A 17,200-nucleotide genomic window follows, 5' to 3' on the forward strand; every position below is an offset into this window, starting at 1 on the left:
ACCATAACCCAGCTGTAGTCCCAATCCAGTCGTTTATACTTCCTGATTTTTAAAGGACGATATCTCTGCTTACACTGAACTTTCAGCGCTGCAACTTTGCAGATACTGTTCATGCACCAACAGCAACATTACACACTATTTAACATGAAAAAAGTGAAATCGCAGTCAACCCCCCCTTTAATATTCATCAATTGCGAAATCATGTTAAACACAGAGGAAATAATAAAAAACATAACTTCACTCAATGTGAAGTAGAAGTTATCGTTGGCGAGGTGGAAAAGAGGAGAGAAATGTTGTTTGGAGGGCACAGTGTGGACAACCAATATGTCCGTCTAATGGAGCAGATATAGCAATTAGATAGTCAGTCAGGTAGATAATTAGAGAGATATATAGCCTAGATAGATCGATAAATAGGTGTATTATTTGTCCACTGGGGAAAGTTGTTTTCATCGTAAAAATATCTTCATCAGCTCCGGAATCATGGCATTCATGCATATGCCTTTAGTTTGTTTTATTTTTGATAAAATAACGTATGACGTGTCTCAACCATTCAGAAAGCTGCAAGAAATTACATTTGCGCTGAACTATTTCCCATTTAGATTATAAGCGACATCCGTAGCTTGTCAGATGCAGAATTAAATGGATGTAAATAAAATGCCCCATCACAATGCGTATAATGAAGCACAATGGCTGATCTTGCGCTCTTAGGAGATGTGGCGATTAAATGGAAGGATTCGAAGCATCTTCTTCACAACAAAAGCTGTGGAAAAATATATTATTTATTGAAGAATTCCCTCATTGTGCAGTTTATTTCAGTTTGGACAGTCTTGATTTCGCCCAACTCCTTGGCCCTCTCTAATTGAATTAATGACTAGACGCTTTTTTGCCTCGACTTTGAAATCCGACCATTTCTTTTTTATTTCGGCCACAGTCCGAGGTTGTGAGGCTACAGCATTTACGGCGTCTGTTACCTTTTGCCACTCAAGTGCCTTTTTGGCATTAGTAATGGCGAGAATATCAGTTTTGTACATTATTTCGTTCTGTTTACCATCTTATTTATGAGAATGAATTGTATAAGCCAATATTATTGAAGAACATATTTCTTTCTTTTTTGGAAATTCGGAAATGTTAATTTGCATTTCTGTTGCAGATCGATCAAACGGGTGTTCGTGTAGGCTGTTAATTGTAAGACTTGCTTTGTGAAGTCTTCGTGTTATTTATGCAATTTATTTTACACAACCGTCTACAGTTTCACACACTTTCACGTGTTTTTCCACCTGCCGACGGTGTCGCCATTTCTCATTTCACCCGTTTTTGTGCGTACGTCTGGGTCAGAGCTGGCGTGAAGGACCGCACATTTTACCGTCAAGTTTGTTTTTTATAAACACCAACTATTGCGTAGAGAGCGGCGTACGCCTTCTTTTGTGCGTACGCAACGTTTATAAATGAGGCCCCTGGAGCTTATCTCCTGACTTGTGTATAGGCTTTACTATGGCTGTTTTCAGAGCTGTAAGGAAAGTACTTTCATTTATAGACTGATTTATAACTTTAGTGAGCATAAATTCATGTACAATACAAAGTATTTACAACACACTTACAATAAGTACTTTACTCTACTTACAATACAGTCTGTCTGGGTTGTCAGTTCACAACGAGGCTCCATTTAAATTTGTCACACATGGTCTGTGAGAGGCAAGCAGACGTCCGGCAAAATCACAGTCTGAAAAAATAGAGTCAGAGATCCAACCACTCCAGCTCCAGGACGTAGATCAAACTCAATTATTTCATTGGTCACACTGAGGCTCCATTTACATGAAACTACAATGTTTAGACACTATTGAGGCTCCTTTTACATGAACATCAAGTCCATACGCAAGCTCCCAATTTTGTCCAAACATCTATAGTTCATTCGCAAGCTCACAGTTGAAAAACAAAACATTGATAGTTCATAGTCTTGTGTCATAAAATGTGACACAAATTGTAAAGAATCAAATGTTCAGTCACTCCAGCTCCTCTTCTTCCCCACGAAAAGTCCTCTTCTTGATGCCGTGGTCGAAGCAGATCTTATCATCTTTCTTAATGTCCGTGGTGGCCTGAAAGAGCAGGACGTGCCTGTCTCCCCCCTGAAGCTTCACTATGCAGTGGCATGGCTGCATGTTGCACTTCTTCTTTGAGTGTGTAATCCATCTCCCGATGGTTTCCAGAGACGGGTGGCACTCACAGGGGAAAGTCTCCGCATCGATGCAGATTTCGTCAGGGCCATGTTTGAAGAAAAACAGGTTGCCCAGCTGGTCCTGCGTCTCTGCCATCTCCCTGCCCTCAGCACCTGTGATCACCTTTCCGTGGAAATCACACAGGATGGAGCCCTTCCCGAAGGCCTTGGTTGCAACAACGCCTGTGGTCAAAAAGAGGGAGTCATTAATGTGCTGTTCATGATGTTATTATATTCATTTTATTTATGGATTTTACTGTGCTCATAAGACAGTTGTACATACCTTTCTGCTCCCCAAAGGCCTTCACAGCCAGACCCGACCATTTCTGCCTGGTCACCCCCTTGATGATGCCCGGGTCACTCTCCGCCTGTGCTCTGCTGAGCGGCCTCCACTTCGCCATGATGTCCTCTGGACGAGGATGATTGGCCGTCCAGCCCTCTGCATCTATGACTAGGATATTCTGATGTTTACCGTGTGCAGAATTTTCAAAACTCATCGGAACATGAAGTTTAAATCCAAACCAAGGCAATCCGAGAAAGCTGCGGCTGTTCAAAATACGCCATTATTTCACCGCAGGGTGTCAGTGTTCGTCTACACTAGTGACCGCGACGCTGAAATGTGTGAACAGATGAATAACATCAGTACGAAACACAAACATTTCTTTATTTGGATTAAATATTGTGATCATTCAGTGTCATTTTTCAATGTCAATCGTTTTACTATTACATGTTCATGCCCAAAATGCTTAATTAATATTCAGAGAAGTTGACTGTCATTCTCCTCTAACTGCGGGCGTTCTGATCGTAGGCACCTCGCGATCATTCATTCATTCAACTATTTTAAAAAGACAGGAATAAAGCACCAATGTACTTTTTATTAGTCAAATTCATTAAAAAAAAATGTAAACTCAAGTATAGAATATGAGTAGGCTAAGAGAAAACTACTGTTGTTAATGAGAAGACAGAAGACTGCTGCAGGTTAGTGGATATATATATTTAGCCTATTTATTATTCAGAATGGAAGAGTTGGAAAGAAAATATATTTAGAGGAACATTTCAGCAGGCTCGAGATAATTAATACAGAGATCATTATTCATTGTTTTAATCAATTGGCATCCATAAAACGTAGTGATAATCTGCATTCTCATGTATGGACGTGCGATGAACACTCTAACCGGAAACTCCCGGTATGTAATAAGTAGAACGCGGAAGTAGTTGTGCAAGTAGTCCATTGTTTACACATTTAGCTTACCAGGTATGACATTCTTTGATCCCTGCCGACGGTAGAACCTGTCCCAGGCTTTGACCATAGCGTCCGGATAACGTCCACGGACACAATGTACACTAAAAAGTAAATTAATCGTTTATCCAAGGTAAAATTATAGAAAAACTATTTCTTTCTAAACAAAATGTCCTTCTTATGCGTGGATTCTTAGAAATATAACATGAAAACTTCCAATTACCTCATTTTACACTTATATAAGCTATAAAAAATAAAATAAAAATAAAAAGAGTAGAAGCATACTTGTTGAGCCCAATGAAACCATCGGTCTTGTTGGTCTCCTTTAGTTTAAGGCTGCTCAGCTCTCTGTAGGAACATTGAAGATGTGTTGAATATTTACACACCACTCATTCAAATGCATAACAGATTTGTTGAGATATGCCAGAGATCCTACTTAGAAATGATGATTTCATGGAGGATTTCACCAGTGGTGGAATGTAACGAAGTACAAATACTTCGTTACTTTACTTAAGTACATTTTTCATGTATCTTTACTTTACTTAAGTAGAATAAATAGTGCATACTTTTTACTTTAACTTCGTTACATTTTGCAGCAATTATTCTACTTTCTACTCCACTACATTTCTACAACTTCTGTTACATTTTCATTACATTTCCTGATCAGTTTTTTCCCCTGCCAAAACGTAAACGTTGCACGTTTGTCTCACCAGTGACGTTTGGTTGCCATAGATACATCAACTAAATGCGTCTTGCACGCAGTGTGTTTATCGTGCAATTTATACATGCTTAGGAAACGCACCGTGTGTAATATACGTTTGGTTAGGATTATGGCAAGCCAAGAGGTTCAGAATTACACCTGTGTAAAAGATTTTTCTTTTAATAAAAATCACTAAACCTATCTTTGTTTTATGTCGTCCTTAAAGTTTGAAAATGTATTGTTTTTTCACCATCGTGGGGAGGGGTGGGAGTGGTAAAAAGGGGCGGGGCTTATTTTTATGGGGGGCAATAAACCTGTCAGTTTGATGGGTTATGCCGCACATCCTCTCTCTGTTGGGTTAAATTTATTAATTGCATTTTTTAAATCCAACATTTGGGTTTGTCCATATTTGACCCAAAATTGGCTTAAAACAAACCAGCATTTTTTAGAGTGGTTATTTATGGACTTAGCATTCAATCGGTCTGCTATTGTTTGCCAGGCATTCTCTCTTTGTTTTATTACAGCATCTGTATTGGCTTTTTTACATATTATATGTTTCACTTCTTCATGCGTTTCCATAAAGCTGTTGCTCATTAGGTGAAAAGTATGCCGCACGCGTTTTGTCCATTTTTGGATCGGTGATTCTGTGATCGTTTTCGAGCTCTTTTTAAGAATGCCGTGAACATGCATTTATCCAAACTATATACACCTGGCTTGACATATCCGCGCGTTCTCATCCTGGCTCAGCAAACGTGCAACGGATTAAGCCAGGATACACTGATCAGACTAGGTCAAACCACGACTGTTCAGTTATCCTGGCTTTCTTAATTCTGCTTTTGTGCAATACCCCTCTGGTCTCATTGTTAATACGTAGGTTACCCCCTTGTCTCCTTCCAAAGAACATTCACAGTGAAGGATTGATCATTATTGTGCCAATAAATACAGCATAATCATTCACAGGATATCTATTTACCTGTCTGGTCTCAGGACTTTCCTCAGGAGTGGTGCCGAAGTTATCTTCCGATGCTCTCACCCTCTTCCTTGGTGTGTCCATCTTACGGCGATGACGTACTCGCTTGAGTCCCACTCCAGTGTTGTCTTCCCCTTGAAGCGCAGCCTCCAAAAGCTCTAGGGCCTGCTTGACAAGTTTGTGACATAAAACTTGTCTGCCGTCTGAGTGTCGTGACACATGAATTTTGATATTTTATTTCTGTCCGTTTCTGGATGAGTGAATTTGGCCTAGAAATGGAGGGAAAAAAGTAGAAAACAAAAGCAGTTTTAGGAGACAACACCAAACTGAAAGTCTCTGAAATAGGAACCCCCAAAACGAGAGAAAACACTTACATGGCTGGTGATGGAGGTTCTCACATCGGTGAAGTTTGGATTTCCTTCTGGCGCTTCTGAAATATGTCACCAGCTTTTTGCAGACATTTGTGGTGGATGTGAAAAAGAAATATTTTGCTGCACTGGCAGCGGGAAGTCTTTGTCTGATGTTCAGGAAGCGCTGCATCCAGTCCAATTCCTCTCTGGTGAGTGTAATTTGTGCGGGGCCAAACATCTGGCTGGTCTTGTGCTGGAGTATCTGTTGACACACACAGAAAAAAGGTTTCAGAACAGAGATTAAACAATTTGAGGTCACCTGATGTCTAAAAAAGAATGTAATACACTCACGTTGATCAGGAACACATTTTCCATTGGGCATTCCTGAGCCTCCTCAACCTCCTTGATGGTCATATTTTGGTAGACCCCCCCTCGGTGACCATACATGGCTGACAGGTAGGCAGACATATGACCATAAAATTCCCACTGATGGGCTGTGGAGGGATCGTCACTTTCCAGGAGGACTATAAACAACACAGACCACAATCTCAGTGTTCATGTTGCACATTTCTTATTCTCTGTCAGTACAATGAGTTAAATGGGTGAAAAAAACGTCCTCAATATTTTGGGGATGGCCTGCTTGGCCTGGCTCAGACATTTCAATAGGGAGGCTTTGCTAAGCACCTTTTGTTCTTTAACAGTCTTTACCGCAGTCCGGTGCATGGCAACCTTTCTCTTCAGTGACTTTCTGATGCTCATCATCTCCCGGCGCAGACCAATCAGCACTGTCTTTGACAGTCGACAGGAAGGGGGAGGAGTTTCACATACGTAATTCAAGAACTGAGACACGTTCTTCACATAATACTCAATTGTTGTTTCCTTTTTGTGGGCCTTGCGCAGGGAGGCGACCCACCTGCACACAAACAAACAAACAACAAACGCCCTCTATGAACACTCATTATTATTATTATTATTATTATTATTATATTTTTTTAAAAACAGCATTAAAAGAGGCACATAATAAGAAAATGACTTACGCATGAATCCTGCTCGTCTCGTTCAGGAAGATCAGGGTGCTCAGTCTCGTCTTACCCTCACTCATGTGTGTTAAGAATTGATTAATTCTATACATTTTAGCATTTACATCATCAGTATGTTTAGATGATGGGTCTGGCCCTAATTGGTTGAGCCGAAACTCTTCCGTGATGTTATCTGTGCACAAAGAAAATTGACTTACTTGAAAATATATTAGATATCAGAATGTATAATTTAAAGTAAGACACAGAGCAGTGATTGGTATTAAATAGTGACTTACTTTAAATCACACATTTTAATGCCGGGGTTGTACTGCACTGCAAAAAAAGCTTTTCTTATAAGTTTTTGCTTAAAAAATCAAAATCATCTGCTAATGGAAAAAGAAAAATAATTTTAATTCAAACAAAAACAATATTATTTTTGTATTATTTCCAATTCGCTTAGTTTTGATTTATTTCCCATCTTCATTTAATACTTTTTAGATATTTGGACTGGAAACAGGACCCAAATACTAAGTAAAAAAAGCTTTTTCTGCAGTGTGGCAATGACATTTCAGAAAACACCCAGTTAAAACAATGCAAGTGCACTCACTCAGTGTCACCCCATGATCTGGGGGCTCTCCGGCTCCTGAAAGCTGGGTGGCTGCTGGCTGGTGGAGGGCTCTACATCACTGGATGGCCCGGGCACGGTGGGCAGAAGGGTCACCTCCAGACCCGAGAGAGGAGATGAGCCTCCTGGTTGCCTTGCTCAATCTTCCCGCACCCTTGGATGCTGACCTCTTCTTCAACAGACGGTACCGCCGGGTAATGTCGCGCAGGGCAGTGGTCAGCGTGTCAACACTTTGATTTAGGTTGCTGTTCTCAAGCCGCAACTTTTCCACCCTCTCTTTGCAGTCAGGATTGCTGCACTCTTCCACGTCCTCGTTTAAGGGCACATCAGGATCCTCAATTTCTGGAAGCAAGTCCAGGGTGCTTACCAAGGGAACCGCTGGGTTAGTGGCCCTAAGTGCTGCAATCTGTGAGATTATCTTCTTCCTCTTAACAGTCTGGAGTGTGTTGTCCCTTTCAGCACGGGACAGCTCCACGTGGGATTTAATGCCCAGTCAAAGATGAGACTTTGACCGGGTGTATCTCGGAAACCACGCCCACTTGGAGCTCCAAACTCCGGGCATTGGTAGGGACACATGGTCACTGACTGGACTTCACCACATAGTGTGAAATCCCCAAATGTTTACAGGATCTGACCCGCTGAAAATGTCGAAGTAAGAAACAGCATCCATCCTGTAACCTATTTGACGGGTCCCCTCCCTGGACGTTCGAATATTATGCAAATTGTGCCTAATTAATGTCTGTAATGTACATGAGTGTGTGGAGCTGTGTCCCCTGTGTGGTGTACAGTAGGTTTCACCTCATAAAAGCACTGTAGTTATGAAATATGACCCATTAATGTACAGTCCGGGAGGAAGCCTATAGGAGCTCTGTGGAATAAGTTGCAGGTTGGCTCCAAAGTTTGAACGGCTATAACTCGGGGACCCGGCCGCCTAGCCACACCAAACTCGGGTCAAAGTAGGGTCCAGAGGGGCCCTCTCCAACGCGTGCTTCTAGCGCCCCCACAGGCCGAGATACGGGGCCCAACAGGAAAGGGTGAACTTCAGAAGGAAGGGTCGCAGAGCCTCGGGACACTGGGGTCTGAGAGGACCACTAGAGCGCCCTCATCACCCCGAAGCACGATCCGCTGGGAGGAGGAAGTGGAGGAGGAATATTACCTCCTCCTATGATCTCCTCCTGGAGGATGGGTGCTCAGTGTCCTGCAAAATAACACAATACAACATCTTCCAACTGCACATCATACGATAATCTCTGTCTAAAACAGATGCACTGTTTAATGACAAGTGTACTCACAGTGCGGCTTATCATCTCAGTGGTTGCCTTGGGGAAGAAAAAAAACATTGAAAAAAATAAATGAAATGTGAAATATTACCACAAGCTTTAATTTGTTATAAACCAAGTTAATAAAGATAAAGATTTTGCCAAACAAAGCATTTTCTATCAATACTTATTTCTATACTTACCTCTTCACTCACTCCTGATGTGACAACACCGCTGTCGCTCATCATTTTGCTATTATTACTATTATTTCACACAAATGCCGCATTTATTATTTTTATTTGAAAGAAGAAGATCATCAAGCCTGTAGTTTCTTGATCAGTTACCAAAGAATTTAAAATATTAATCAAAATCTTTACCAACAATATAAATCTTTACAGTCACTTTTGAATCCATTTAACCAAATATGTCCTGTATTTTTGACCAAATGAATGCAGGCCTGATGAGCATAATAATCTACTGACGTTTAAGGGGGCCCTATAAGGCGGATATTGACGTATGGTCAAAAGACGTCCCAAGACGTCAGTTATATGACTTTTTGGGATGAGACTGTGTTAAGGAAAGACAGGCAGAGCTCTAAAAGCAAAGGATTCTCACAGATTGTGGGTCCGCAACAGCAGAATCTGGGACTACAATCAGCTCTGTCTGCTCTTGCCTGACTCACGCTCTCGAGTTTCCATGTTGAAGGAGCTTCTACGGCGTGGTTTTTGTAACCAACCAGCCCAAGGAGTCTGAAATGGACAGAGACAGAGAAGCTGGCAGTGCCTGCTCTTCCAAGGTAAGTTCAGTTATTACATGCTTATTACATGATAATAAATAATATATTTTATTGTTCTTAAACCATTCCATTGCAAGATTAAAATTAATGGGGAAGACAAGGATATAATCTTATTTGAAGCACTGAAGGACATCACTGTTGGCACACAGCTCAAATTAGACTAAAGAGAGGCTCTTACTGTGGAGAGGGCCTGAGTCTAGAATGGCTCGACGAATAATCCAGTTCCATAAAAACACAAATTTTTTTAATTACTTATTTAATAGTTCTGTTCTTTATATGTTTATTTTTTTATTTTATTTTTATTGTATATAGTTTTTTATATTTCTATTTTCTTCTAATTCTTAATAAAATTTGTTGTCTTGAAAAAAGTTGTCAAGTTTAATTATTACTGTTCATGGACAGCACACTTATGGGTCATTTTTCAGAATTACATTGACTTTATGAGGTGAAACATGCTTTACCCAACACACTATTTACATTTCAGCTATTAATTATGCAAAATGAATAGGTTACAGCTGGGATGCTGTTTATGACTTAGAAATTGTATTTAAAATTTCAAAATTATAAGCACACCCCATCATAATTCATAATCACAATTGCATAATTCCTATAATGTACATAATTAGGTTTGCAGCATATACACCAAATTCTAAACAGCATCCCATCAGAAATGGGATTCATGGAAGTGGGAATGGGAGTTGTTAAATACATACTTTTTCTCCATCTATGTTGCAAGCACAGAGAACATCTCTAATGATTGAATAGACATCTTAATGTCCACATGCAACATATTAGACAGGGACAGATGTGTTGTACATGTACAGCTTATATGGCCCAGTCCATTACTTTGTGTCCCACCTGTAGCTCATCTGAAATTTTCAGATGTTGAATTACAATAAGGCTTTGGGAATTTAATCAAAGTTTATGAAGTCCAAAGAGGAACTTGTTTTACAGGACTGTAAAATATTCATGTTCAAGTAAGATTGCAAGTTGGTTTACTCTTGGAGCAATTCAAAAAATAATCCTCCACTTGGTGATCCTGGGAAGATGGCACTTGGTCTGCCTGGTTCAGACTCACAACTATATCAATCCCAGCAAATACTGTGAAAACCCTATCTCGGTGAAAACTCAACTGATCCTAACGACATAGGCCTCGTTGAAATCGTCTATTAGCACTGAAAATAACAATATAATTTTCCTAATTTTTGGCAGAGGATTGGCTGAGATATCTGTCGAAAACCAACATGCGCGTATGTTGTCCGCGAGATGAGACGCGGGTGACGTCACTATCCCAGCAAATTCTGTGAAAACCATATCTCGGCGAAAACTGAACGGACGCCACAGGGCTCGTTGGAATCGTATATTCGCACTGAAAATAACAATATAAGTTTCATAATTTTTGGCTGAGTTTTGGCAGAGATATCAGGTGAAAAACAACGTGCGCGTTTTCATGGCGGCCGCGAGCGATGTCACTGTCTCCGAATGAAATCGCTCTGAAAACCCAGAACAATAATTTTGACAATACATTTGATAATATATATCTGTGTCATTCTGTTAGTTCACCTCACCTCCTGATCTGAGACGTTCATTCTTAACTTCATATTTATCAGGTTTGTTGTCCTCCTCTCGTGTCGTTAGTTGTTGACTCGTCAGTGTCTGACTCTGATCTGTGCTATCTGCTGGACCGTGCCGTGTGTGATACAAAATGATTAGTTCATCTCTCGAGTCTCGAGTTCGGGATCGGCCAGGTCTGAGTCTTTCGTTCTTCCTGTCAGTCCCATCGAGACTATGCTGAGTCCTGAAACTGCAGCCTCGGTTGTGTTATCTCTACGGCTCTGGGAAACGGTTGAGGAGCCGACCAATCAAAAGTTCTCAGCATGCTCCTCTCATGAATATGATTAAAGTCCCCGTGAACCGGAAGTTGCAAACGATTTTTCTCAAGTGCTGTGACGTATTTCCAAGTGAAACGGAATATTGAACAGAGGGCAGGGTTTTACTCTAGCGCTCCTCCTCTCCATCTCTCGCTCATAGTAAACTAACGGTTTGAGGGGAGTGGTTAAGCGTTTCCCCACCCAAGTTGTGAAACCTACGTCATCAGAAAAAGAAACCGTTCCAGACCGGAAGTAACTTTTCAGATTTTGATTAAAGATTACCAAGGTAAAACATTTTTTAAATATATTTTTACTTGCACGGATTAATTGTTCACCACAAGACTAGTAATATGCGCTAACAAAGTAAATAGGTTCAATTTTGATTTCACGGGGACTTTAAATACTTGCTAACTACATTATTTATTCATATATACACACTACTATCATTAGACAAACTAACTTACATTTCTTATATAAAAGTAATGTAAGTTAGGTTTCTCTGCTTTTCTTTTAACATTTGATGCATAGCCTATTGTTTGTCATAACTAACCAGCGCACAGAAAGCCTGTAGCTTGAATAGGATCAAATGTTCATTCCTCTAATTCCTACATATGATGATTAAACCATCCTGTATGTGACTGTACAGTGATCATATATCCTTTCTGATCTAATAACCAGTATTGTCAAATATCATATATCTACAGATTTACACACACATAAACACACATAATCACACACACACACGTACACACTGTAAAAATAGAGTAACAGTGATAATTTTTATCTCTCGACAAGAGTCTCATGTTAACGCAGCATGTTAACGCCGATAACGGCCCACTCCTGATAATCTATGTTCACAGTTGAGTTGGGAGCTGACTATACCACACAAGCTAAACCTAACCGCGTCCTCTAACTGACGCTTTCCTTTAGCGTCAGTTAGATGACGCCGTAGGATCGCGTCATGTAAGTGACGCTAAAGGGCGCCTAAAACGTCAAATATTGAAGCATGGTCAAAGGTGACGCCTTGGGGTGAGAATGCGTTGATGCAGAGGTGGAAAGTAACTAATTAAAGTAACTAAAATTAACTAATACTTACTAATACTAGAAAGTAACTAGTACTTTTGTTACAGTACTTCACTAGATGTAAAAAAAAAAAATCTACTTTCTTGAGTATAATTAAAATTTGGTACTTTTACTCTTACGTGAGTAGAATAAAAATAAAGTATTCAACATCGCTACATTTGTTTTTCACCAAAAGTACTATGGAAGCACTTTGACAAAAGTACCGACGAAGCAACAGGGCATTTGACAGACACTTTTCAAAACGACTGTGGTGGAGCACTGCGCTTCAGCCAATAACAGACAGATCTGAAGCACTTCAGCCAATAACGGACAGGTCTGACTTGGGTGCAAAACCAATCAAAACTTTTAGTTCGGCTGGGGGGGCAGGGCGCTCAAACCGTGCTTTGACATTCAATCATTGCGCTTGTGTTTTGAATCAGTATCGCTAACGTGAATGTAAGTGAGTTTTGCGAATATTCAAATATAATTTGAATTATTAGCAACACCTTAAATATGTAATCCCATTGATAATACCAGAGCAGTTAAAGTAAAAAAAAAAAAAAAAAACTCGGCTCATAACATGGACGCAGTTATTTCACTGACGGAGAAAGAACAATGTAAGTGTCTAAAACGCATGTATGGCTCAATTAAATGGTAAAGCTTGCCCTCTTTAACAATACAATTAAAGTACAGTAAATGTATGAAGCAAATGTTGTACAAAGCTGAAAAAACCTCAACAACAGTGAAATAAGATTGCATGATTTATCTGTCAATCAGAGGCATGTAAAAGGGTAGTTCGTTACAATAGCAACAATGGCATCCCAGAACAAAAAAAAAAAAAAACATGTTGGTTTGAACATCAGTTCACTGCTGCTTTGACTAATCTTAAATCAGCACTAATCTTACACATTCTACATTGATTAAAAAAGAAAATCAAATGTTTTTTAATCATACTATTATTTTATACAGAAATCAATTATTTATAATTCAGATGAAAATAATGTTACATTGTTAAATAATAATATTAATTAAAATTAAGGAAAACAAAAATATTGATCTGAAATATTGCAAAATAATTTTAATTGAATTCAGGTACAATTACCAAACATATCACAAGGTTTTATTAGTTTAATTAATAAACTAATTATATAAAACTATTGTCAGTGCATTACAAATAAACTGGTTTTATGCCTTTATTAATAAAACTTATTTAAAAAATACAATGCCTTATGTCTTTTTGTTTTGTTTTTCCCTCCATTGTACAGAACCGTAATGTATGAACCACACCGTGACTTCTGTGTACCGTTACACCCCTAATACCAAAGGGGTCGCCTTTGGAGAATTCATGAATTTTGATATATTCATGGAAAATTGTTTCTAATGTCACTCAAATCTGGTGTGCATTTGAGGCTACTGTATATTTCAACATGTAATGGAAAAAGTGTTATAGGTATATAAAACTCTATAAAACTCCATGTTAAATGTCACTCTAGAGCAAACATTTTAGCTTACCACATGTGTAAATGTGTTTTTCTTGACTGAATGATTTGAAGACATACAAGTTGGAGCAAAAAAGAACCTTGCTAAATTGACTTATGCTCCTTTGTTTTTAGGTGCACTGAAGAGTAATGCAATTACTCAAAAGTGTGAACCGCAAGCAAGTGGAAATGGCACTGGGGAAGTGGCGCATGGACCGTGGAGGGGAGAGGGCTGCAAGAGCCCAAAGATAAAAGGGAGCATCCACCACGCCCTGAGTGTATTTTGTATTTAAAGAGTAGTTCATTTTTGAAAAAAAAACAAAAAAACTTTTGCTGATAATTTACTCACCCCCATGTCATCCAAGATGCATGTCATTCTTTCTTCAGTCGAAAAGAAATTAAGGTTTTTGATGGGGGAAAAAACAACCTTTAAGGTTTTTAAAAAAAAATAAAAATAACAAAGTTGAAGTTTTATAAGCAGAAATGCTCGCCTTGCTCTGTTCTGTGATGCGCGTTCGTGACTCTCCTGTTCGAACTCGTTCATCAAAAAGGAACAAATCTTTTTCTAAGTTACATGTATTTCGTTTGTTGAATGAACCAAATTACTTGAAAAAAGATTTGTTCATTTGCATTTTGATGAACGACTTCGAACAGGAGAGCCACGAACGAGCATCACAGAACAGACCAAGGTGAGCATTTGTGCTTATACTTGTGCTTTTTTTTTTTTTTTTAATTTTAAATGAGCGTTCGTTTCACTAGATAAGACCCTTATTCATCGTCTGGTGTCGTTTAAAGCCCTTTGAAGCTGCATTGAAACTGTCTTTTGGACCTTGAACCGTTTGGTTCCCATTGAAGTTCATTATATGGAGAAAAAATCTAAATTCCTAAATCAAATAACATCAAAATCAAATATCATCAAAAAAACTAAATTTCTTTTCAACTGAAGAAAGAAAGACATGGACATCTTGGATGACATAGGGGCGAATACATTATCAGCATTTTTTTTTTCCAGTGAGCTACTGTTGTGACATATAAATTGTTTTAGTTGTTCAATTAAACAATATATTTCTTGCAGTTCAAAGCGTCAAGTGTCTTGTATTTATCTTGGACTTATGTTCATTCTTCGATTTTAGTTTAGATTGTTTAGCTTAGATTGTTTCCTTAAAATATTTGGCATGGTTGGGCTTAGATGGGCTTTGCATGAAATGCCCAGTTAGGACCCACATTCAGGTGCATTCACAGTTGAATCCTGGTGCAAGCCCACTTTAAACCCCTTTAGGTAGGTGGGCCCCAAATGGGTCTGTCATGAATTGCCCGGTTAAGATCCCACATAACACCCTTATAGAACCCATTTAAAGCCCATCTGGGCATCCACGGCTGGATCCTGGGTGCAAACCCACTTTAAACCCCTTTGGGTAGGTGGGGCCCCAATGGGTCTGGCTTGAATTTCCCACTTAGGACCCACATAAGACTCTTACAGAGCCCATTTAAAGCCCATCTGGGTAACCATAGTTGGATCCCGGGTGCAAGCCCACTTAAGGCCCATTTGGCCAGGTGGGGCCCAAATGGGTCTGACATGAATTGCCCAATTAAGACCCACACAGTACCCGTACTGGTCCCAATTTTAGTACATCTGGGCTTCCACAGCTTGCCCCAATGTGGATCCCGGGTGCAAGCCCTCATATGGGCCCCACATGTCATTGCTGGCTGGGAAACATATATTGATATAATTAATCTGATATATTGATATAATTAATCTGATGAATTGATTTCTAGCTTTTTCGAAAAGATGAAGAAGCAAAGAGGAAATTGGTGAAATCATATAGGCTCATGTTGGATTTCTATGGTATACGCTTGGTCAACGAAACAACAGGAGAGGTGGACCGTGCTCCTAACTGGAAGGATCGCTTTTGGAACCTGAACAGGTTTTTACTGTCATGTTTATGCTTTGTAAACTTCTAGGCATTTCCAGTGGTCAGAGATTTTATTTGATTTTGCAGATATTCACACAATAACCTGCGCATCACACGCATATTGAAGTGTTTGGGGACTCTAGGATTGCAGCACTACCAGGCCCCACTTTGTAAGTTCTTCCTTCGTGAAACCCTTGAGAAGAAACAACTTCACTCTGTGAAACAAAGTGTTCTTGATTATTTTATTTTTGCTGTATTGGACAAATCAGAGAGACGAGAGCTGGTTAGATTTGCCTTTATTCATTTTAAGCCACGAGAACAGTTTGTCTGGGGCCCAAAAAGTTTCTGTCTGGTGAAGTAGATAGCAAAAATGAAGAAAATAAAGACAATAACACGGCAGAACATGAGGAGCAAAGGGAAACAGATAAGATAACAAATGAGATAAACTAAATGGATGACAATAATCATGTCAGAAGTATTGAGAATTAAATAAACAGGGAAAAATATCAGCATCCGGTACATGTGCAGCCAGACGAAACAGGTAGAAAATAATACAGATGAACATGATTCAGATGATAACAGTCAATGCAACTCCGAAAACAACGATGTAAAGAAAAATCAAGAGTTGAGTGTTAGTGATGCCGAGAAGTCAGAAGAGGTACATAGTGAAAATGAAACATTTTGACAAAAAGTTAGCAAGCCCTTTATGTTAGTGTCATGAGTTTCCATGTTTGTTCCCCAAAACTGCAATACACAAAATATATTGGAACTCCCTTTATGATTCAAGTTAAAGACTTCTTAAAAAAGAATATTTTGATTTAGCAGATTGTTAAAAGGAAATAGCATCATAAAAGTACATTTGCCTGTCTTGTAAATGGAATTGTATGTTGTTTTTGTTGCTATATTTGTTTTTTCTATTGTTTATTATGGATTGAACTGCTAAATTTAGACAATTCTCTTCACAGACGAACTGACAATTTTGACTCTAGAGCCTGACTTCTTCCCAAGTAATTAATTAAAGAAAATTGTGATGATGAAGCAAAGGTTGCACTATAACAGTTATCACCAGTAAATGTTAGATATGTGCGTTCTCTGATTTGATCTACTCTGATTAATTGTTTTATTGAAATTACTGGAAATATTGGATTTGTTTTGCCTTACGGTGAAGTGTGGAGCTTTTGAAAGTCGAATTACATGATTTAGCTGATTAATTATGTGATTAAAAAAATATACTATAAAATGTAATTTGTATGCTGTGTATAAATGCAATACTAAAATATCTTATTCTGTTGAAGAATGTAAAAACTATTCTGTTTTGATTTGTTATTAGGGTTTCTACTGCTGAAACAAATGAAAGTCTTCCCAATGATAAAGCTGCTTATAAAAATACAATGGCAATATGTTCAGTGCGGTTTATAAAAGGCTCTATTTTAGCAAACATGTCATGAGTACATGTCATGGATATTAAATGAATATTAAAGCTCTTACAAAAATCAGAAATGAAATGGTTTAATTTCTGTTACATTATCAGAGTGGAATACTGTCTTAAAACATTCTGCACACTTAATAACAGTACACGGTCTTCATAAGTAGCCTATAAAAACTATTAAATTTGTTGCTGCTTGTCACTTTATGAGAATAATTATGTCTAGTGGGATTAAAATGTAGTTAGATCTAGCTACAAAGTCACAAAATAAGCAACATA

At 38.8% G+C, this 17,200-nt stretch overlaps 1 protein-coding gene and 2 long non-coding RNA genes across 3 annotated transcripts; 1 reads left to right on the plus strand and 2 right to left on the minus strand.

Annotated features, from left to right (window-relative positions):
- Window positions 1-1,578: 1,578 nt before the first annotated feature.
- Window positions 1,579-4,019, minus strand: LOC148997574 (N-lysine methyltransferase KMT5A-like). Its single transcript, XM_089119034.1, has 4 exons — window positions 3,889-4,019; window positions 3,738-3,800; window positions 2,496-3,556; window positions 1,579-2,395 (listed from the first exon to the last, which is right to left on the minus strand). The coding sequence occupies exons 3-4, from the start codon at window positions 2,707-2,709 to the stop codon at window positions 2,001-2,003; spliced, it is 609 nt and encodes a 202-aa protein (XP_088975160.1). The 5' UTR covers window positions 2,710-3,556; window positions 3,738-3,800; window positions 3,889-4,019; the 3' UTR covers window positions 1,579-2,000.
- Window positions 4,020-6,324: 2,305 nt separating this feature from the next.
- Window positions 6,325-7,667, minus strand: LOC148997575 (uncharacterized). Its single transcript, XR_016146352.1, has 3 exons — window positions 7,099-7,667; window positions 6,510-6,684; window positions 6,325-6,385 (listed from the first exon to the last, which is right to left on the minus strand). It is a non-coding gene; the product is annotated as an uncharacterized LOC148997575 (long non-coding RNA).
- Window positions 7,668-14,601: 6,934 nt separating this feature from the next.
- Window positions 14,602-16,584, plus strand: LOC148997576 (uncharacterized). Its single transcript, XR_016146351.1, has 3 exons — window positions 14,602-15,507; window positions 15,583-15,665; window positions 16,461-16,584. It is a non-coding gene; the product is annotated as an uncharacterized LOC148997576 (long non-coding RNA).
- The last annotated feature ends 616 nt before the right edge of the window (window positions 16,585-17,200 follow it).

This window comes from Pimephales promelas, chromosome 2 (genome assembly GCF_988280905.1).
Source record: "Pimephales promelas chromosome 2, fPimPro1.hap1.1, whole genome shotgun sequence".
NCBI lineage: Eukaryota > Metazoa > Chordata > Actinopteri > Cypriniformes > Leuciscidae > Pimephales > Pimephales promelas.

Excerpts from the sequence above, each read along its gene's own strand:
- LOC148997574 (XM_089119034.1), bottom strand. The coding sequence starts at position 2,709 with ATGAGTTTTGAAAATTCTGCACACGGTAAACATCAGAATATCCTAGTC. Across the intron at positions 2,396-2,495 it reads GGCCTTTGGGGAGCAGAAAG|GCGTTGTTGCAACCAAGGCC; the intron begins GTATGTACAACT and ends TTTTGACCACAG.